This window comes from Oryctolagus cuniculus, chromosome 9, assembly GCF_051225735.1.
Source record: "Oryctolagus cuniculus isolate XC-2025 breed Fujian yellow rabbit chromosome 9, ASM5122573v1, whole genome shotgun sequence".
NCBI lineage: Eukaryota > Metazoa > Chordata > Mammalia > Lagomorpha > Leporidae > Oryctolagus > Oryctolagus cuniculus.
The window spans coordinates 78,607,677-78,630,830 of NC_142875.1; the positions used below are offsets into that span (position 1 = coordinate 78,607,677).

The window sequence follows — 23,154 nt, forward strand, 5'->3', positions numbered from 1 at the left end:
AAAACCAATAAGGTATTATAACATAATTGGTTATTCTAGCTATATCATATGCACACCATTATTTTTAAACAGCATAATTTTGTAACTGCCATGTTTTCCTAGTGTATAAATTGTTCTTTCTTTGTAAATGAGCTATGTAGAGAAATACTTAACTCAGCACTCATTCATTCACTCACGTAGTCAAAAAAATTACTGAATATGTAGTGTATTGTTTTCGGCACCAGGAGAGAACAGAATGATGCATAAGAAACAAATTTTACCCACAAAAAGTTTAAAATATAGGGTAAAGATAAGAAGTGTACATGAATAATTTTGATATAAGGGAGAAAGGTTGAAGCATTGTGTAAAATACTTTACATGAATTAATCTATGATAGCTACCCTTATCTCCATTTTAAGGATGAACACATGAGATTTAGGGGTGGGGTTAATTTCAGGAAACTCACATAACTAGTAAATAGTAGAGAAATGATTCAAACCTGGTTATCTGATTTCAAAGTCAGGGTATTTAACTGCTATGCATATCACCTCCCACCAAGACAGGGAACGGAAAAGAATTCTAGAGATATTCACAGAACTGTGATGACTTCCAGTCCTTTCTTGGTGGGGGTAGTATTTGGGACAGAATGATGATGTGGCATCTGAAGTGAGCTGTGATGCATGGACAAGTGAATGGGAGGGGGAAGATTGCTGTAAACAGGCCATAGTAGTCTGAAGACACACACACACACACACATGCACACAGCTGCAGGCATGAACGGGCAGGAAGTTAAGTATGGCCAGAGACTGTGTAAAGAAGAACAGCGTGAGATGAAACTGAAACAGCACACGTGGCTTTGAATGTCAGACTTTTTAGGTTAAGGAATCAATGACTGGAGCTCAGGAATTACAGTGTGCAGCAGCGACACTGGTCCTTTGTTGGGGGTCACACATCCTTTTTAAGAAGGAAAATAAACATATGAACATTTACCCATTCAGATTGTATGACAAATGAAGTATTCTTACTAAACGATAAGAACTAAAGTCTTTCTCTAAAGATTTTTTTCTACATCTGCATTTACTGTTATCTCTTTTATTTGTTTCAGGAAATCCATCTTCTCTCCTGTTCAAGTCAGTTACTCTCTCTACTAACATACTTGGTCCCACCCTCCTTTGCCCCTCTTGGTACTACTACCTTCTCTGAGCAGCTCCCTCAGCCAAAGTGCTTAGTAAATACACAATGCTTACTAAGTTACAAGCTTATTGTCTGTCTGTCTCTCTCTCTCTTTCTCTGCCTGTCAGATAATTATAAATAAAAAAAAGAATAAATAAGTTAGAAGCTTGGAAAACTCTATTAACAACAACAAAACAACCTGTGTAATGTGTTAGTTTTAAAGCTAGCATTTTTCAAATACTTTAAACTATGCAAGTTTTTCCTCATTAGCATCTGTCAAAGTACTTATATTCCAAGCAATATCAATTTCAAAATGCCAGGAGTGGCAGCTGACGCTGGTTAAGATGGCCATGTCCCATAATAGAGTACCAGGATTTGATTCCAGGGTCTGGTTCCTAACTCCATCTTCCTGCTAATGAAGACACTGGGGAGGCAGCAGGTGATGGCTCAAGTATTTGGGTTCTTGCCACCCAAATGGGAGATCAATTCTGAGTTTTTGGCTTCTGGCTTCAGCCTGGCTCAGGCTAGGAAGTCAACAAACAGATGGGAGTTCTGTCTCTCTCTGACTTCAAATTAATTAGTTAAAAATAAGAAAAGGAAGATGTGAACTAGAGTCCCTGACTTCTGAGCATATGGTTCTCTCTTGTATTTCTACCACCTGACTTCCTTGTTGGACTCATGGGCTCAACTTCGCTGGCTGTCCTTGACCTTCTTTCTTGGCAGGGACCTAAATTTAGTTTATTGCTCTTCTATGGTCTCACTTTCCTCATGTGATTTCAGGGGTTTTAGCTCCATGACCAACCTGGCTTTCAAATTTCAGGCCTTCACATCTGTTTGCAACTTTTGGATATCTAACAGACCAAACCCAGCCAATCATCTCCACTCCTCTCTTCCTCAGGATGCTGCTTCTTCACATGTCTAAACACAGTTAATAGCTTATATCTATTCTTCCCCCAGGCCACGTTCTCCTCATCCTTACTCTCTGCAACTAGCCAATTATCGGAGTCCTCCAAATAATAACTTCTATTTTTGTAGCTGTTCCATTCTCCTCTTCATTGCAGCCACTAATTTATCTTAGGTTCTCATCACCTCTGGTCCAGATAACAGTGTGCTTCTGTCACATTTTCTAACCTTAAGTCTGGAAAGACTAATATTATATTCTACACAGGAGCCAGAGTGATTTAAAAAATACATCTGGGGGCCAGCATTGTGATGTAGAGTAATGTCGCTGCCTGTAATGCTGGAATCCCATATAGGTGCCGAACTGAGTCCCAGCTGCAACATTTCCGATCCAGCTCCCTGCTAAATGTGCCTGGGAAAGCAGTGAAAGATGGCTCAAGTGCTTGGCCACTGGCATCCACATGGGACACCTCGAAGAAGCTCCTGGCTCCTGGCTTTGGTCAGGCCCAGCCCAGCCCAGCCCTAGACATTGTGGCCCTTTGGGGAGTGAACCAGTGGATGGAAGCTCTCTCTCTCTCTCCCCCATCTCCCTCTTCCTCTCCTTCCCTCTCTTTCTCTCCCTTCTCTATAACTCTGCCTTTGAAATAAATAAGTCTTTAAAAAATACATATGATTCATCACTGCCATGATTAAAATCATTCACAGTCTAACTATGGCCGTCAGGATGACATCCTGGTTCCTATGGCAGGCACCTGAGCCTCCTTTTCCTAGGGATCTAGTCAGTCTCAACTCAGAGATCTGTTTCATCATCCTTTTTAACTAAATAATTTAGAACTACTGTAGTTCCACACTGAAGTTAATATTTCAGCATATATGTTTCCCGCTGTTTGCAACAACCCAACAAATATTTCTAAATCTTTTACTTATTCCTCAAAATTCAAGACAAAACCATCAATTCCAGGAAGATTTTCCAGAATCCATGATATTCAAATCATGATATTTGTGGAACCACAGTTTCCCTTGAATATCTAGGTTAATTCTTTCTCCCTCTAGGCTATTACCTCCTTGAGAATAGGAACTTCTGTCATCTGTGCCTTTTTACTCCAAGGGCCCACCATAATGTCTTTTAAGATTTTATTTTTATTTATTTGAGAGGTAGATTTATAGACAGTGAGATAGAGAGACAGAGAGAAAGGTCTTCCATTTGCTGGTTCACTCCCCAAATAGCCACAAAGGCTGGAGCTGAGCCAGTCTGAGGCCAGAAGCCTGGAGCTTCTTCCAGGTCTCCCATGTGGGTGCAGGGGCCATAGCAGAGAGTGGAATTGGAAGAGGACCAGTTGGCACTAGAACCGGCGCCCATATGGGATGTCAGTGCCACAGGTGGAGGATTAATCTACTGTGCCACAGCATCGGCCCCTACAATGTCTTACACGTAGAAGATATTCAATATTAATATTTGTTTTGCCTGAATAACTACTATAAACTTGAGTGAAGTCAGGGTTTGGCATCAGAGGAGAAGGGCCCAAAAGACCCTTCCAGCTTTTTACTACATTTGATGAATTTTACATTTTCTATTCTAATCCATTCTTTCTTCTTTTATTTCATTTACAAACAATGCTGGTAATAACACCCTTAGTTGGTTTAACCCACCAATTGGTTGCAATCTGGAATTTAACAAAAACCTAACACTGATGTAGTAGAATAAATAAAGACTTCTGTAGACAGAGAAATGTGGCTTTGAATCTTGGCTCCTTTCCTTGTTTGTTACGTGGTCATGAATAATTGTCAAAATGTCTGAACCTGAGTTTCCACATCTTTTTTTTTTAAAGAATCTTTTTTTTTAATTTATTTATTTTACAGATAGAGTTAGACAGTGAGAGAGAGAGACAAAGGTCTTCCTTCCGTTGGTTCACCCCCCAAATGGCTACTCTGGCCAGCGTGCTGCACTGATCCGAAGCCAGGAGCCAGGTGCTTCCTCCTGGTCTCCCATGAGGGTACAGGGCCCAAGCACTTGGGCCGTCATCCACTGCCCTCCCAGGCCACAGCAGAGAGCTGGACTGGAAGAGAAGCAACCGGGACTAGAACCGGGCTCCCATATAGGATGCCGGCGCCACAGGCAGAGGATTAACCAAGTGAGCCACGGCGCCGGCCCCAAGTTTCCACATCTTAAAATGAAATGTAATACCTAATTCACAGAGTTGTTATAAAGTTACAGGCCTGTCGTATTGGTTTCTCTCAACAAGGACATCTCTGAGCACTATTTTCCTGTCTGTGTTGACCTCTTTACTACTTGTCTATTTCAATTTTTCCCTGAGAAAACTTTCCTTGATGAATGGAGAATCAGCTTCACGGCCCAAGTTTAGATGTAAGTTTAGATGTTATTTTTTAAAGTTTTTTCTGGGGCTGATGCTGTGCCTTAGCGGGTAAAGCCGCCGCCTGCAGTGCCAGCATCCCATATGGGTGCTGGTTTGAATCCCGGCTGCTCCACTTCTGACTCAGCTCTCTGCTATGACCTGGAAAAGCAGTAGAAGATGGACCAAGTCCTTGGGCCCCTGCACCCACGTGGGAGACTGGGAAGAAACTTCTGGCTCTTGGCTTCGGACTGGCGCAGTTCCAGCAGTTGCGGCCATCTGGGGAGTGAATCAGTGGATGGAAGACCTCTCTCTTTCTCTCTCTCTCTCTCTCTCTGGCTCTCCTCTCTCTGGGTAACTTTGTCTTTCAAGTAAATAAATAAATCTTTAAAAAAAGTTTCTTCTGATTCTGGTTCTTACCATTCCTGTTTCATAGATGAAGTAAATGGCATAGCACTGCAGCTATATACTTTTTTGTCAGTGACTTAAAAGAAAAAATAAACTGCACCTTTGAATAAGAAGAGGACAGGAAACATCCTGATCAGTATCTTTCTTATCAATGAAGTTGCATAATATTTTGTCTGAAAAAATATTTTAAAATATTTAGAAAGCAAGCTCAAACTTTCCTTTCTGTGTTGATAAAGAATTCTAGACTCTTTCTTTAACTGAACTGATGATTTCAAATGCTAAAGCAGAATCTGCCAGAATAACTATTTGTAAGTTGACTGCCATTTGTCCTCATGGCAAACTGTTTAAGGACTTTCTGCAGGCTGCAATTTTGCCTCTGTAGCAACAAACCCTGGTGTTACAAATTATTTTAATTATGCAGAAAGCTGCATTGGCCGTTTTGAATAGCACTGCTCTAAATGTAGTGATAAAATCAGTTTTTCACATAATGTTGGACCAGTGCTAAGTCTTTCAGAGACAGCAGCTGAGCAGTCATGGGTGGGGCAGTGAGAAGAAGAATGTATTCCTCACCTTTTCCTCCTCACTCTAAATTGCTGACTTCTACGACATGGCAGTAGGAAAACAGCTGTGTTATTTCACATTTTCCCCACAACTGTGACAAACAAGATGGCTCATATATTTTAAGCAGGTTGATTAATATCCTCAAAACTTCTGTAAAAAATGTATGGGTGCCAGCATTTGAGGTAGCGGTTAAGACGTCACTTGGAATGTGCCTGGGCTCAAGTCAGCTCTGCTCAGATTCTACCTTCCTGCTAATGTGCTTCCTGGGAGGCAGCAGGTGATGGTCCCTAGTGCTTGGGTCCCTGCCACCCACTTGGGGGATCTGGATGGAGTTCCAGGCTCCTGGCTTTCGCCTGGCCCAGCCCCTGTTGCTGCAGGCATTTGGAGAACGAACTAGTGGATAGATCTCTCTATCTCTGTCTCTCTGCCTTTCAAACAAATAGAAATTATTTTTCTATAAAAGCTCAGTACTCTACATATAATAAGATACAGCGTACTGATAAGTTAGTTGAGTTTTTATTGCTGCTTTTTTCAGGTTTGTTGTAACTATGACTCCACTTTATGGGAAATTCTCCAGAGAAAATACAAAGAAAATGGGGTGGGGTGGGGGGAATGGTAGGACCAGGAATTAAGGCCTCCTATTGTAATTTGGGAAACATTTGCCCATAACAAAGGGTGGTTTATTCTTAAAATAAAAAAGACTCACTAATGTTATACATGATTTGAATTATGGTTGATATCTAGTAAACATAGTTGCTTATGTACTTTTAGAATATTTTCAATGTACCTAGTTTAGTTAGCAGGGGTGTAGTTACTATTAAGAGTTAAGAATACCTTAAAAGTGTTTTTTCTACAGAATCCAGGGCTGAAGGTGACATACACTTTTGGAAATCAGAAATGTGGATACACTAAAATATTTGCAGGCTGTAAAATGGCCTTGTGGAGTTTGTAAAAATAATTAAAGGAGGCAAGAAAGTCAGATATTCAAGGCAAAGCTTATATTTGCTTTTACACATTTTTAACTGATTTAAAAATAAGTTAGAAATCTAAATACTTTAGGTTTAGTAAAAAATAGGCAAGTGTTAATGTTGTCTCTAAGAGCTTGGTGAGTTCTATGAACCCTTTGGGTATACTATTTATGACTGGCAAAGCAACCTCCTAATTCAAAGAGAGAAAGAGAAAAAAAAACTTATAAAGACTCATAGGCTTTTTCAACATCAAATAGCTTTTACTAAACAACATTTTGATGAGTTAAGTGTGAGTGAGTCAGGGACATATGGATTAAATTTCCCTTGAAATACACATGGACTTAAAAATTAAGGGAAAAATCCTGAGCAAAATGCATTTTAGAGGATCCAGAATGCTTTAAAGACATTTTTTCCCTAAACATAGATATCAAGTTGAATTACTTCTCGTTGAGACTCTGTAACTAAAACTATGTAAGAATAACCTGGAGAAATCTTTTTAAAAATGCTAGTTGTGCTGGAGAATGAATGTTACATCTGCTGTATTAGGACTGTGTTGCATGCAGTAGCAAGGCCTCAGCGGACTGGTCTAATACAGACATTGTTTGCATTTGTGTCTGTAACAATGAACATGTTCTCTTCTCTAGGACCTACTCAGACCACTAAACAACTGTGATAAAACTTTCAGGATTTGGGGAAGAATATTTTTAATAACATGTTTCTCTGAGAAAAACTCTTAGCTTTTAGAATTCCTTTAATTTTATTACATTGTCCAAGATTCTGAGTCCTTTCTTCTTCCCAAATGCTCCAGACATCATTGAACCTCCCTTCTACATCAGTTCTTGGTAACATTCAATTTATATATCATCAACTCTATGGTATTCACATATTCTAAGTGCAAACATTGAAGTTCTAAATCCTAGCCTATCATCTCAATTGCCAACTTTCATTTAGTAGGGAAAACGATTACATATCCCAACGTCTTGGTTATTTGAACTACTGAGATAGTTGGTACTGGAGCTAATTCTCCTGAGGTTATTTTCCTATCACAGTCTGAGTACCTCCACACACACTAGATAGTTATGAGATATATTAGGGAATAAATGAGCAAGTAAATGCACACAGAGAGATTTAGGGAGGCAGAAATAGTCAACCTTAAGAAAAATCATAAATCCCCTCAATATCTTTTCTTTCATCAATTGGTACCTGATTTTACTTTGAAATAGGACATGATTGTAAGAAATGAGGACATTTTGACCAGTTTATAATAAGAAAAACAGCTTTAAAACATTGTACCCTCTAAGCACCAGGAAGAATACAACTGGCAACTGTCATGGGCGTCCACGCAAGTCAGGAGAGAGATGACACTTCATAGAACTCCTCTGTATGTCTATATTTTTTCTCATTCTTAGTTTATGTAACTCATTTTCTCTGAGTTTCACGTTCTTGATCTTAGTGTCTCTGTGTGTAAAGGATTATAAACCTACCACTTTGAAAAATCCATTAAAAAATCCAACTCATACTTTGATACTTCTCCTTGTGTCGCTATTTTCCTATGCTAACTACTCTTGCATAAATATGCAAAGCAATGGGAATTCACTGGTTATAGAGCAACTTTCCACATGTTATTTTTAAAATTAAGAGTAGCAGTGGTAACTTCAGTTTATAAATTGGAAGTGGAAGAGAAATATAGTTAAAATGACACCATTAGTAGCAGTGGGACTGGAATGAAGACAAGCTTCACTTTAGGTGTCCATATCATGGAAAAGGGAAGTGATGAACCGCATAATTACTTGAATGATTCAGTTAATATTAACAGATAATCTGATAATTCAAGTCCCCCAGTACTTTATTTTATTTATTTATTTCCAAGATTTACTTATTTATTTGAAAGGTAGAATTACAGAGAGAGAGGAGGAGAGAGGGAGATATCTTCCATTCACTGTCTCACTCGCAAAATGGTCACAACAGCCAGGACTGAGCCAGGCAAAGCCAGGATCCCGTAGCTTCATCTGTGTCTCCCATGAGGGTGCAGGGAGAGGCTTAACCTACTATGCCACAGTGCTAGCCCTCTGAGATAATTTTGTAATTAATTAATGTTTATAATTAATTTATATCCAAGGCAAACAAAACAAAACATGTTACAGCTTTTGTACTATTAAAGTATTGGGGTTGATGCTGTGGCTCAGCAAATTAAAGCCATGGCTGGCAGCACCAGCAACCCATATGGGCAAGGGTTCGAGTCCCAGCTGCTCCATTTCCTATCCAGCTCCCTGCTAATGTGCCTGGGATAGCAGTGGCAGATGGTCCAAATGCTTGAGCCTCTGCACTCCACAGGAGACCGGAAAGAAGCTCCTGGCTACTGGCTATGGATCAGCTCAGCTCTGGTTGTTGAGGCCATTTGGGGAGTGAACCAGCTAATGGAAGACCTCTCTCTCTCTCTCTCACTCTCTGTAAGTCTGCCTCTCAAATAAATAATCTTTAAAAAATTATCTCTGATCTCCTGTTTACCTACATAACATTTTTCAATGGGAATCTTGCAAGGACAAGTAATTGTGTTAGACGATTTCTTTAGAGTTCAAAGGTAGATAGTATTTGGCTGCTGCCTTTAAAGAATTTAAAGTCTAAAAGGGGATAGAAAACATGGATAAACACCTGTAACACAAGGATTTATATGATACATGTTTTAAGAGTGATACTCTTAAAAATATTGTGGGGGTGAATATAATTTGAAAAGAGATGATAACAAGTGTTGGGAAGGATGTAGAGAAATTGGAATCCTTACTGTTGATGGGAATGTAAAATGGTACAGTCACTTTCGTAAACAGTCTATCAATTCCTCAAAAAGTTAAACACAGAGTTGTTATCTGACCCAGCAATTCCCTTCTTAGGTATATTACTCAAGAGAAATGAAACACATGTTCAGATAGAACCTGCACACGGACGGTCCCAGAAGCATTATTCATAATCCTCCCAAAATAGAAACAACCCCAATGTTCATCGATTAATGAGAGGATAAGCAATGTGACATGTCCATAAAATAAGAATGGTCTCTGTTAAAATGACATGTGTACATGCCATATTATGGATGATCTTCGAAAACAAGCTAAGTGAAAGAATCCAGACAAAAAACTACATATGATTCCATTTATCTGACACTTTCAGCCTAGTCAAATCTATATAGACAGAAAGTAGGTTATTTGTTGACCAGGGCTACAGAGGGAAATAGGAAACTTAGAGGGGAGAGCCAAAGGATACAAGGTTTCTTTGAGGGGTGATGAAATGTTTTAAGAATGATTATGTTAAGGGTCACATTATTGTGAATATACTAAAATCACTGTATTAAACAATGTAAATGGGTCAGTTTTATGACAGATGGATTATATTTCAATAGAGCTGTCTTAAAAAATGTTAGCTAAAAATGCGATGGGGGTGGCAGGATTGGCCAGTGAATATTTCATGAAGTGTTTGAAGTGATTCTTAGAGAATGAGTAGAATTTTTAATAGCAAGAGATGGGGAATGTGTGGAACAGAAAGAAACAAATGTACAGGTGACGAAAGAAGTACCTTAGTTTTTGTATTTTAGTTTAGGCCATGGGAAATCTTTTAAGATACCGGACATTAACTGGATGGGAGAACAGCTTACAGATAGAAACAACAAAAGAATAAAATGATTATAACATAGCAATGAAAATGAAGCATAAAGACCATCATTGTCATCATTCAACTCAGAGACCTCTAAATCAGAAAAATTAACTTTTTAAAGTGTCCTTTATTAAAGTTTTGTATGGATTCTAATTCTATTTTGTAAAATATTTCTATTGCCACCATAGAATCCTCTAAAATAAATAAGCTACATTTCATTAGTGGGACACAATTCTTTCTTATCAGTTGAATTACCTCATTTGTCAAGTTATATACATGAATTAATTATTTCAAGAAAAAAATCTGCTAAGTTTCAAGTTAAAATAAAATAATAGAGATTTTAGATTAAAATCAGTTGAATTGTACCAATTAATCTCAATATTTTAAGTAAAAATATAGTTAGTAAATTGAAATCTTTAGTCACATATGGAATCTGAGGTGCTTATTCACTTTGGTGAATCACTATAAACCAAAAAAGCAATTAAAGTAAATTAAGTTAGGTGTTATTAATATAATAATTACTTAATTGATTGGCATACTTCTATACTACAATTAGATTAGCAATTTGCTACAATACATAATGAATTGAGTAATTAGTAATCACACACATTTAACTTGCCTCTTGAGATGAACAGCTTGGGAAGAAAGGGAACTAAAAGTGAAACAGAAAATTGCATGACATATAAAGCTATGCACCTTTATGGAATATTTTGTCTTCAATAAAACTAGAACGCTCCAAACAAAATGAAGAAAACATGATACAACATCAATACTTAAGTAGAATTGTGTGAATTGCATTTATCAGATTGTTTTTAACTTACCAAAATGATCTGAGGCAACACATAGACTATCTATAAAGAAAGCTAAAATTATTATTAATTTTTCGAAAAGTATATTATTCATAGACTTCTAAGTATATGTAATACAGTCAGTATAAAATCTGAGTTACATACAAAAGATCTCATTTTTATATAATTTATATATTCACAAGCACATTGAAATACATTATTTAGGGGTTGGTGTTGTGATATAGTGGGTAAAGCTGCTGCCTGCAATGCCAGCGTCTCATATGGGTGCCGGTTCATGACCTGCCTGCTATACTTCTGATCCAGTTCCCTGCTAATGGCCTGGAAAAAGGAGCAGAAGACAGTCCAAGTGTCACCCACACAGGAGACTCAGATGAAACTCCTGGCTCCTGGCTTTGGCCTGACCCAGTCCTGGCCATTGTCACTATCTGGGGAGTGAACCAGTAGATGAAAGTTCTCATTCTCTCTCTCTCTTTCTCTCTCCACTCTGTAACTCTTTCAAATAAATGAAAAAATCTTAAAAAGAAACGTACTATTGTATTTTAGTTCCAACAGTTTACTATGTATTTTTAAGGAAACTTATTATTCCATATACATCTCAACTTTATGGAAAATTGTTTAATCTCTCAACCTCTGTCTGCTCTTTTTGAAAACTGGAGATAATGAAATATCAACCACAAAGGGTTGTTGTTAATATTAAATGGTCATTGGGCCGGCGCCGTGGCTCAATAGGCTAATCCTCCACCTTGCGGCGCCGGCACACCGGGTTCTAGTCCCGGTCGGGGCGCCGGATTCTGTCCCGGTTGCCCCTCTTCCAGGCCAGCTCTCTGCTATGGCCAGGGAGTGCAGTGGAGGATGGCCCAGGTGCTTGGGCCCTGCACCCCATGGGAGACCAGGAAAAGCACCTGGATCCTGGCTCCTGCCATCGGATCAGCGCGGTGCGCCGGCTGCAGCGGCGGCCATTGGAGGGTGAACCAACGGCAAAAGGAAGACCTTTCTCTCTCTGTCTCTCTCTCTCACTGTCCACTCTGCCTGTAAAAAAACAAAAAAAAAAAAAAATGGTCATTGTATGTAAAGCCCACTGAATGCTGTCTGGGTCCTAATAAAATATAATAGCTATTCTTCTACTTCATTTTTCTTCGTTTTAGAATCAGAAATAGACCCTATCTTTTAAACCAAAAAACAAAAACCTTAAACTAAATTACTACCTTATCTCAGTTTTTCTCTTCTTGAATTTAACTCAATTATTAAATAATATTGCAAACTGGCCAATTATAATGCAAAGGTTCCCTAGCTGTGAGCCTTTGTTAGCAAAACAGTTTTGTAAGAACAATAAAATGTATTATGCTAATCAACAGGTTTGTTTACTACTACTATAATAAAGATAATGGTATTGTTTCATATAAAATCCAAAATCTAAGAACTCTAATTGCTTTTACGTTTATATTTTTGATGATACATTGTAATATTAATAATATTTAAGGTGTACCATTAAGGCAAATTATGGAAAGATAAACCTGTAATTTTTAGGAGCTGGTGTTGTGACTCAGCAGATGAAGCCATGGCTTGCTATGCCAGTACCCATATAGGAACACTGGCTTGAGTCCTGGATGGTCCAATTCTGACCCAGTTTTCTGCTAACGCACCTGACAAGGCAGCAGAAGATGCTCCAAGTGCTTTGGCCACCACCACCCATGTTGGGGACTCAGATGGAGTTCTGGACTCCTGGCTTTGGCCTGGCCCAGCCCCAGCCATTTGCTGCCATTTGAGGAAGGCACAGCAGATAGCAAATCTATCTTTCTGACTCTCCCTCTTTTTCTGTTGTTCTTTGAAATAAATAAATATTTTTTAAAAACCCTATTTTTAATTTCATAAATAGGCACTTGCTCTTTTTGTTTAGTAACTATGACATATACATATTTTAAAATCTCTTTGGTTTTATTTTGGACTTGGGTCTCTTGTGAGAGTGGAGTGTTTTTTGTTTGTTTTTTTTTAGACAGTATAGCTCTTTCAGGTTACTAAGGAAAACACGTGAATAAGAAAGACATCATTATATAGCAAATGTTGATTTCTGAGGCAAAGATAACCATTTCTAGATAGTACTTTTTAAAAAAGTTATATATTGGGGCCGGCGCTGTGGCTCACTTGGTTAATCCTCCCCCTGCCACATCGGCATCCCTTATGGGTGCCGGTTGCTCCTCTTCCAGTCCAGCTCTCTGCTGTGGCCCGGGAAGGCAGTGGAGGATGGCCCAAGTGCTTGGGCGCCTGTACTCGAGTGGGAGACCAAGAGGAAGCACCTGGTCCTGGCTTCGGATTGGCACAATGCACTGGCTGCAGCGGCCATTTTGGGGGGTGAACCAACGGAAGGAAGACCTTTCTCTTTGTCTCTCTCTCTCACTGTCTGTCAAAAAAATAACGTTATATATTTCTGTATTCTGAAACTTTATTAATAGCTGGTTTCATAAATCTAAGAATTCTAGTTTGTAATTTAACTTATGACAATGAATTTTATGCAACATTGCCATTATCATACTAGTCTATTTCTTAGATTTATGAAACCAGCTATTAATAAAGTTTCAGAATACAGAAATATATACCTATTTTTTTTGACAGAGTTAGACAGTGAGAGAGAGAGAGAGAGAGAGGTCTTCCTTCCGTTGGTTCACCCCCAAAATGGCCACCACGGCTGGTGTGCTGTGCTGATCCAAAGCCAGGACCAGGTGTCTCCTCCTGGTCTCCCATGTGGGTGCCCATACTAGTCTATTTCTATGGGTCTATATACTCCTATAAATCATTGAGACTTTTGGTAGCTTTTACTTCTCTTCTCATTAAATACCCATCCCTCACTCTTTTCTACTGCATTCAAGGTTCACAACAACATTTATAGGCTGTTCTTTTAAAAATGAACATTACAGATTAGATAGGGGATCAATATTTCAGCACTGTTTGTGACTCTTTCAGATATAATTCCAAGAAAAGTATGGGTAGGATCAGGTGTCTATGACTATGAGCAGATCCGATCAATGAAATCTCTCTTAAAAGACAGAAGAGTCTTGATGAAGTAGCCACACAATTCAGTTTTTAAATAATTTATTTCAAGCACATTTTCATTGTTTTTAGGTGTTTGATGTTAATGCTGCTTTGGGAAGTTCTGTTTATAAACATAAATTAATAGTAATATTAATACATAGCTATCATTGAAGGAGAGAAATATAAAGGGATTATTAGTCTTTATTGGGTTAGACCCTTGGCATTACTGGCAGATATTATAACACACTTCAAGGGACTAGGTGAATTTGTGTCAACTAATAAATTGTCACCAGGAGGAAGAAGGCTCTGGGGTCTAAAGTAAATCACATAATTATTAAACATATGTGTTAGCATATGTGAATGAGGAAAACCAACACATTATATAAACAGGCCAAGAAAAACATCTGTAAATTTCTATGTTCTTCAAGATCAAGAATTAGACCAAGAAAAGAGAAAACACACCTGTGCCTGATCAGAATCAAATAGCTTGGTTTGCTTATGACTCCTAATGACCTCACATTAAATCTCTGAGCTATTATTAAAACAAACAGACCACAAAAACAACAAGACCAAAACTCAAACATTTTCTTAGGAAGTTGAGGAAAACATTTCACCATAGACTTAAGATTAGTTTAAGTAGGAAAAAAAACCCTATTTTGATGATTGTATTCTAATTATATATGCCAGGAACTGGCATTAGAATAAACTTAACATTTTCTTCATTTAGAAGAGGAAGAATAATGTGCCATTATTACAATTTGTTTACAATTAATGGTAACATTTGCTTGGCAAAAAAGAGAAATCTCTAGCTGGTTAAAAAAAAAATCACTAGGGGTTTTCATAAAGCCATGCCACGTACTTTTCAGGACACTCCTGGAAAGAGAAGTGCAATTTTGTCAACAGAATTAAGTACAAGAATTGAGTGGTCTACTGCCACGGAGCACCCCGCTCTTGTGAAGGCTGAAAATGTAGAATTGAGGCAAGACTCAGATACCTTTTGAGACTCGAAAGCAGGAGCTTGTAACCTTAAGCATAGGATATGATTCTATGGGCCTGTTTCCAGGAAACAAGATGAGAATGAGCTAGTAGGAGGCAGAATGTTTGTTAGTGGTGGCGGCATTAGTAGTGTGAGGTCTAAGAACCTAACAGGAGTTGGGAAAGAATACTTCCAGGAAGGACAGCAGGGAGGAAATGGCAAACTACAGGCATCCGGTAGGAGGGGCAGTTCTGCAGGTTAGCATGTTGCAGATGTTAAGTCAATCACTCTGCCCTACCTCCCAGTCATAGGTGTACTTGTACTAGGTATTATTTCTCCCATATAAAATGTTACTCTTCATTACATAAAAGTTGATGCTATTCATGAATTGTCAGTAACACAGACATTTGTTTTAAGTCTTCTCTTTAATACTACAAATGAGGTACATTATTAGCATTCACATGATGGAGCACTGTTACAACCACTGTCTACTAGAAAATAGATTTTAACATTTAGAAACTATGTGTTGTACTGCAACGAAAAGAAGAAAAATAGTTAAACATTTACCTGCCAGATTGTCAATTTCTTTCTCCTGTAGCAGGCTGACAGCATCGTCATCTCCTTCCAGCATAAGTTCTGTCTCTGCATTCTGGTTCACGATCGCTTGACTTCTGAATGTTTTCTTTGACTTCACTACATCTTCTTCAGTGCCTAACCACAGAAGAAAGATGATAGCTTGGGTCATTGTGCTTGTTTTTGTCATCAATATTAGAAAGAACTGATTACTCTTTCAAAATTCTATGCTGCATTTACATTTTACATGAACATTACTTACAAATGATAGATCATTTCTAACTTCTTTATCTTGTTTGTCACGGATGTAATTACCTACCACTATTTTGCAGATGAGGAAAAAGCCTGAGAAAGCTACCTGCACTGTTGAGGAACTCAGGAGTTGGATGGTGGTAGGGAAAGTATTCTATAATCTATGACTTAGGACTCTTAAAATGCAAGTTTCACCAAAAAAAAAAAAATTCGCATCTCATTCTAAATTTGTTTTTCTGATCCATAAAGTTATACAACCTTACATAATTATACTTTTGTGTGAGTTAGCTAATCAACTTATCAGACCATTTTGACAAGTAGATAGGTCTGCAAAAAATAACAACACATTCATCTCTGAGGGCAAAATCGCTGTCACTGGGAAGCTCCCGACACCTGGGTTTAGGAATGATGAGAACATGATCAGAACACACAACAGCTATTTTTTTTTAGCAATTTATGAAAGATACACTCGTTTTCTGAAATGACATTCTTATTTCATTACATAAAATAGAAAAAGCCAAAAGCCAAACACATGAAAACACTCAGAAAAATTGAAATATTGCAAAATTTGAGCTAGCACTAACATAGCAATCAGTGCAATGCTTAGAAACTATTCATAATATATTTGAATTTCTTTTGGATTTGACAGCTTAACAACTATTTTTATATTTACATGTGAACATCTGCTTTGGTAGATAATTATAAATCTAAAATTACCTGACCTGCCAGCACATTTTACACACACTCAGGAGATAAATATTTGTATTTTTCATTTTATTTAATTACTTATTTATTTATTTGACAGAGTTAGATAGTGAGTGAGAGAGAGAGAGAGAGAAAGGTCTTCCTTTTCTGTTGGTTCACCACCCAAATGGCCGCTATGGCCAGAGCTACGCCGATCCGAAGCCAGGAGCCAGGTGCTTCTTCCTGGTCTCCCATGTGGGTGCAGGCGCCCAAGCACTTGGGTCATCCTCCACTGCCCTCCCGGGCCACAGCAGAGAGCTGGACTGGAAGACGAGCAACCGGGACTAGAACCTGGTGCCCACATGGGATGCCAGCGCCTCAGGCGGAGGATTAACCAAGTGAGTCATGGTGCCAGCCCAAATATTCGTATTTTTATGCTTAAGGTTGAAATTCAGTTTGGAAGAAAACAATTGTAATGTACTGTGTTCTAGCTGTAGTATAAGGATGTATGCATCAAGAACAGAATGAAGTAGGAAAGTATCTTGATATCCGATTTGTTTGTGTTAGATATATTCCTGGAAATGGGAAATGGAAAAATATATCAGTCTTAGATGGTGCTGTCATACAATAGTTCTAGGTGATGTTATGATACTGTGTACACAAGCAACTGCTCTCCAGATCATGTCATGCCTGTGGCTTACATTCTCTCCTATTACAATTTATAATACTTGTGGTCAATTCTCCAAGGCCCAGGCCATAAGACTTCCAACAGTTCATTACAGCCTGCTGATGTGTGTTGAACTGTTTTCTTGGACGTGCATCTAGGTGCCATAAAACTTGCATTGTAAAACAGTGCTGGCCTTTTCCGTTTTGCTTTGCAGCATGCATACTTCTTTCTGTCTGTGACTGTAGGCAGTTGTGCTTGCTAAAACATGAACAAACTGATTGAAATAAAAGGCCAAAGAGGTGTAAAAACATGTTAAGAATATTCACATAGTGCTAATGGCCACGAAGCATATTCTATTGTCTTCCCTGATACTGGACAGAAGCATTTATTAAATTTATTTTTGTAAGATTTATTTATTTATTTAAAAGGTAGAGTGACAGTGAGAAAGAGAGAGGGAGAGATAGAGAAAGAGATCTTCCATCCACTGGTTTACTCCTCAAATGACCACATGGCTGAGGCTGGGCTAAGCTAAAGCCAGGAGCCTGGAACTCTATCTGGGTCATCCATATGGGTGTCAGGGGCTTAAGCATTTGGGCCATCACGATGCCTCCCAATGCACATTGAATCAGAGCTCTGTTATGGGATGCTAGCCTCACGGGCAGTGGCTTAACATGCACCACATCAGCCTGTGGGCAGTAGCATTTAGAGAATATGGTTACTATATAAATTAATATATAAAGTAATAGATTTCTAGACATCTATTTTGATAAGTACTTCAAGGACACAAAATATTATTACAAATCAATGTTGCATTGGAGGTGAGTAAAATGAAATGGGTTACATGTATATTGTTTCACTGGCCCACAGAAGACTTACTTCTGGAGTAAAAACTTGAGGACAGAACATTAATGCTCTAGGAACTTATCCTAATTTTATTGGATTTTTTGATATAAAATCAGCACAAGAGTAATCTGTGGTAGTGGTGGGGCCTGCTATCTTTATCACTTACAGCTATTACGTGGTAACTTAACTGGAAAAGTCCTAGCTTTCCACATAAATAAAAAAAGTTAAATTCAATGATGAATAATCTAGCAGTCTCCCTGTGGTCCATGAAGCTGTATTTCTAAATCTCTTTGCCTGCCTATTACTAAAGGAACATTCCCCTAACTGAGCTAATCGTATCTTGCTCTTCACCTTCCTCCTATTTAGAACAATCCACTTACTTGAGCCAAACACCTAGGATTCACCCTGTATGACCACTGTCACTGCCCTAGATCAAATCATCGTTGTTTTGATCCAGAGTTTCAATAGCTGCCTTACTTATACCACCCTCAATTCTTTTGTCAGAGTGACTATTGTAAAACACAAACAAGTTGAAGACATTTCCTGCTAAACATTGTTTACCAACTCATCCCAGTCAACAAGCCTCGATTCAAGGCACATAATGTAGGAAAAATCTAAACACTGTAGTTAGCATGGTTGATCAATGCCTTTTACCCTCATATCAGTTTTCTGTTCTCCATCATTCAACAATATTGGACCATTTGTAGTTTCCGAAATATGCCATGCCTTCACGTATCTTTTGACCTATGCTGTTATCTCCTCTTTTATGCCTTCCTTCTTACTTTGGCTATTCCCATTGGCTCTTCAAAGTTGACTTCCTTCAGGTGACTTTCCTAACCAACCCCTCTGTACTTCCACAGTTTACACAGAATTCAACTGCCTGGTAGAGGTGTTACCTTTATTACTGAGGCTACAGAAATTAGTCCATGCTTCATGGAGAAGACAGACATTTGTTGAACTGAAGGTCAAACTCCTGCCCTCCCATGCCCTTCCGTAATTTCTTCAGGTGGATTTGTGCCCTCTTTCCTATATGCTTCCACCACATCCCATAAATCCTGCTACACAGTGGTTTCAGGTACTGCGATTTCTTACGCATCTGGGCAATGGCCTGGAAGCTCCTGCTCCTGGTAACTGGAAACATGTTTTTGTCTTTATAGTCTCAGTACTTAGCACACTGCCTGGCACAGAGAAAGTTGTTGTAAATCCTGAAATATACTAAGACATAACAGTTACCTCCGGAGATTTCTACTTCCCAAGTTCCCAGGATATCTCAGCACACTGAAGAATCTATGTACATGTGAAAAAGAATGTAGTTCTTTATGTGAAAACCAGTGAAGCTTTGTGTGAGTTAGCCTAATAAACCAAGTTTTTCCTTGTATCATACTCATGTGTAATCTGCTTTGTCAGGAAAATGAAGAAAAAGCTTTACATCATTCTTGGGTGACTAAAAATCTACTAGTAAAGAAAATGTGGGAGAAGGAAACTGAGCTCTGGAGTGTTTGTCTAACTTTTATTACTATCCCTTCTAGTTTTAAAGCAATAATTGCCTTCTAGTTTTAAAGACACACAGTAAACTGCTGTATAACAACACACTGAACTTACCATCCCTGCCGAACTGTTCAGTTCGCAGCTCAGTAAACTTCCTGATTTTATGGTATGGCACCAAGCATTTATCTAAATTAAAGTGTATGAGATCTAAAGGTGCTGTTCAATCACAATATCCTTTATGAATTAGAGTTTCATTCATCAAAATTACAGGCAAAAAGAGGTAAGGTCTCAAAGGGCTGTCTCATTACAAGGCTTGTAAACATTGTCCTTAGAAAGAATTGGTTTAACACGCAACAAATCAAAATCTGATTGGGAAGAGAATTTATTTGAGATCATCTATCTTCAGAAGACATGCTGGACTGAGTGCACTTCTTGGCCTCTTCAGCCATTTATCAAGAAATTAACAAGCGAATACCACTAACCACCAGAACACCTTAGATTTCAAAATATGAATTATGTGTAATGTCTAGATAAGATAGACATATATGATTATTTTCTATGAAAACATTAAAATGCCATAAAATTTTAAAGTTTCAAAGGTAAAAATGCCATCAAATTAGTGAAGTCAAATTTAAAATTATACATTAATTTCCACATCATGTGGCAAATATATACTTGAAAGTGCTCAATACAGACTTCTTAGTAAATATCATATTTGAAGATTAAATATGAAAATGTTATCTAAAATATGTTGAATGAACTGGAAGTTTCTCTTTCATAAAATTTTTCTTAATAACCAGAGATCCATGTGAAACAAAGTATATTTTAAAAGTGAAATAACAGGAGAACTAAGATGTTTCCAGTGTTCTTACTAAACTCTATTATTATAATTTTAAGCAGTTATTTAAATAAGCATAAACAAATTATGAAAATAAAAAATGAGAGGCATCAACTTATCTAAATTATATCAAATGATTTATCTACCTGAAATGTCCAAAAAAATCAAGGCAAAGAAATTAAGTTCATTAACTCATCATGTTCTTTTCTATTGATAAATATAAACAATATAATGGAAAACATGACATAGTTTATTTTTTGTTGACATTGCAGTTTATTTCTGTTTAAGGAATTATTCTATATTCAACTTTAAACTCTATTAATAAAACTGTATAAAAGAGCAGTTCATAATAGCTATGAATAATCATGTCACTAATGCACAGAGAGAAAAGATGTAAACTGATAACAAGCCAGTTTTAGTACAGTGTTATCTTCTTCTTTTTTCTTCTTCTTCTTCTTTTTTTTTTTTATTTTTTGACAGGCAGAGTGGACAGTGAGAGAGAGAGACAGAGAGAAAGGTCTTCCTTTGCCGTTGGTTCACCCTCCAATGACCGTCGCAGCCTGCGTGCTGCGGCCGGCGCACCGTGCTGATCCGATGGCAGGAGCCAGGTACTTATCCTGGTCTCCCATGGGGTGCAGGGCCCAAGCACTTGGGCCATCCTCTACTGCACTCCCTGGCCACAGCAGAGAGCTGGCCTGGAAGAGGGGCAACCGGGACAGAATCCGGCACCCCGACCGGGACTAGAACCCGGTGTGCCAGCGCTGCAAGGCGGAGGATTAGCCTAGTGAGCCACGGCGTCGGGCCAGTGTTATCTTCTTAATAGTGTTATGCTAATACTACTTATATTTAATGTGGAATTATGACTTTAATTAAACATTTATTAAAAAGTTATATATACAAGGAGTCTTCAAAAATTCATGGAAAATATGTATTGTGAAAAACCCTGGATTTCAGAATAGTTTGGAAATGTATTTACACTTTAATTCCACAAAATTTTTGAAGTGCCCTCATATGTATGAATATATGTATGTGTGCATGTACATATGTGTACTTATCTATTTATACTCTGTTTATATATCAACTATGTAAGAAAACATTTTCAGTGTCATTTTATCTGTACAATTTAAATGCATGGCTATGACTGACCTCTTTTTATTTAACCCCACTATATTGCTGATTTGGTCTCTTAGCACCTCACATTCTTTAAAAGTTGAGTGCTTTTGTGACCAGGCATGCGGCTCTATCTCCTATCTGTAAGTATAACATATAGAAATTCTTCTTTATGGAATTCTCTTAGTTGCCTTGTCCTTCAAGGTTCTTCTTTGTATAATCTTTGTATTTCATTTCATTTGCTTTTTAAAGAAAATATTTATAGAGAAAATAATGATTTATTTTTCTTAAATAACCTCATCATTTACAATTTTTATTAATCTGCTAAAAATTTTTATTAAAATAAGAATAGACCGCAACAGATCATAATATATTATCACTATTCATTTTGGAGGTTTTTTTTAAATTTAGAAATTCTGTTTCTAGACTTCAATTTCCAGGGTGTTATGTGTCAAATACAGGGGAATGAATGTTTGTTGACTATGCACATGAAACAAAATCATATTGATACATTCGCCATTTTACATGTACAATTCTTCTTAATTTTCTTTGTAGCTCCTTTATAGTTTTCATACAGACAAGGATGTTAGACTATGTGATTTGTCATTTTTACTTTGGTGTTCCTGTCAGTAGCCAATATAAACATATTTTTTTAAAAATCCAGACCAAAGGGTCAGCGTTGTGGCACAGCAGGTTAAGCTACCACCTAGGATACCTGCACTCTATATGAGCATCTGTTCAAGACCCTGCTGCTCCCCTTTCAATCCAGCCCCCTTCTAATGTACCTAGGAAAGAAGCAGATGATGGCCAGAGTTGCTTGGACCCAAGTGGGAGACCAGGATGGAATCTGAGGCTCCTGGCTTCAAGCTGATCCAGTCCCGAATGTTGTGGCCATTTGGAGAGTGAACCAGAGAATGGAAGATATCTCCTCCTGTCTGTCTGTCTCTCCCTTTCTGTCTGTAATTCTGCTTTTCAAATAACAAATATTTAAAAAAATTCAGACCAGTATCTTAACTAACTTCAGTTTCCTGATCTATCAATGAGAGATAATGACTGTTTTTCAACCTAACTCTCATAGGATTACTGCAAAGTTAAAATGCGACAAAGGATGCTAAAATACTTCGAACTATGTGAAGATTATTTATAGACACTTTCAAGGATGCTTTTTAAAATTTTGATAAAATGAATGAAATAAGAATATTACAAGAGTATACTGAATATATAATTTAAAACAATAATTGAAAACAACAAGAACACAGTCAATGCCTCATTATTTATCTTGTAAGAGATTTATGAAAAGTGAGGAAAGAGAAGGCTAATGAAAAGATTTTAAAACTTGAAAAAAATAAATCAGGAATCTAAGGCAAAGTATGAATCTAAGGCTTAGCATATGCCTAATAAACATCAGACATTCAACCAACAATGCGTTCCTTTTTCTCAGTTGGAGTTAATCTTCTACCATGTTGTCCTGAGTCTGTTTGTATTCATCACAACTGAATATGAACTTTTAACTCCCCCACTAGATTGGATGCTTTCTGAAAACAGGAACTGTAGTTAGTGGAACAGGTGCTAGGTTTTAGTCAGCTTTTTGTTACTATGACAAAATATCTGAAAGAAAGTACTTATGAGGGCAACAGGTTTGTTTTGGTTCATAGTTGTGAGGGTTCATGATCTGAACTTGGATAGGTCCCTTGGGTTTGGCCATCTTTGAAGGCCAAAGGATTGCAATGATGGGGTGTGTGTGTAGGAATGACTACATGGTGAACTGGGAAGCACAGTGAGTGGCGAGGCTCAGCTTGGTTTATATAACAAGTGCTCTCATGAGAACCACTTTCTGAAGGCATGCTGCCAATGACCTAAGGACTGCCCTTGGGCCTACCCCTTGAACACCATAACAGGTTTAGT

At 37.9% G+C, this 23,154-nt stretch overlaps 1 protein-coding gene across 10 annotated transcripts in view; it reads right to left on the minus strand.

The window, feature by feature from the left end:
- Window positions 1-23,154, minus strand: part of NBEA (neurobeachin) — a 732,675-nt gene that overhangs the window by 224,797 nt on the left and 484,724 nt on the right. For 5 of the 10 annotated variants that reach the window (XM_070049018.2, XM_070049022.2, XM_070049021.2 and 2 more), the window contains exons 39-40: window positions 15,362-15,505; window positions 10,602-10,634 (exon numbers count right to left, since the gene is read on the minus strand). In XM_070049018.2, the coding sequence (XP_069905119.1) occupies window positions 10,602-10,634; window positions 15,362-15,505 (177 nt within the window). The remainder of the gene's footprint in view (window positions 1-10,601; window positions 10,635-15,361; window positions 15,506-23,154) is intronic. The other 5 variants (XM_070049020.2, XM_051831739.3, XM_051831740.3 and 2 more) reach the window with 1 other exon arrangement.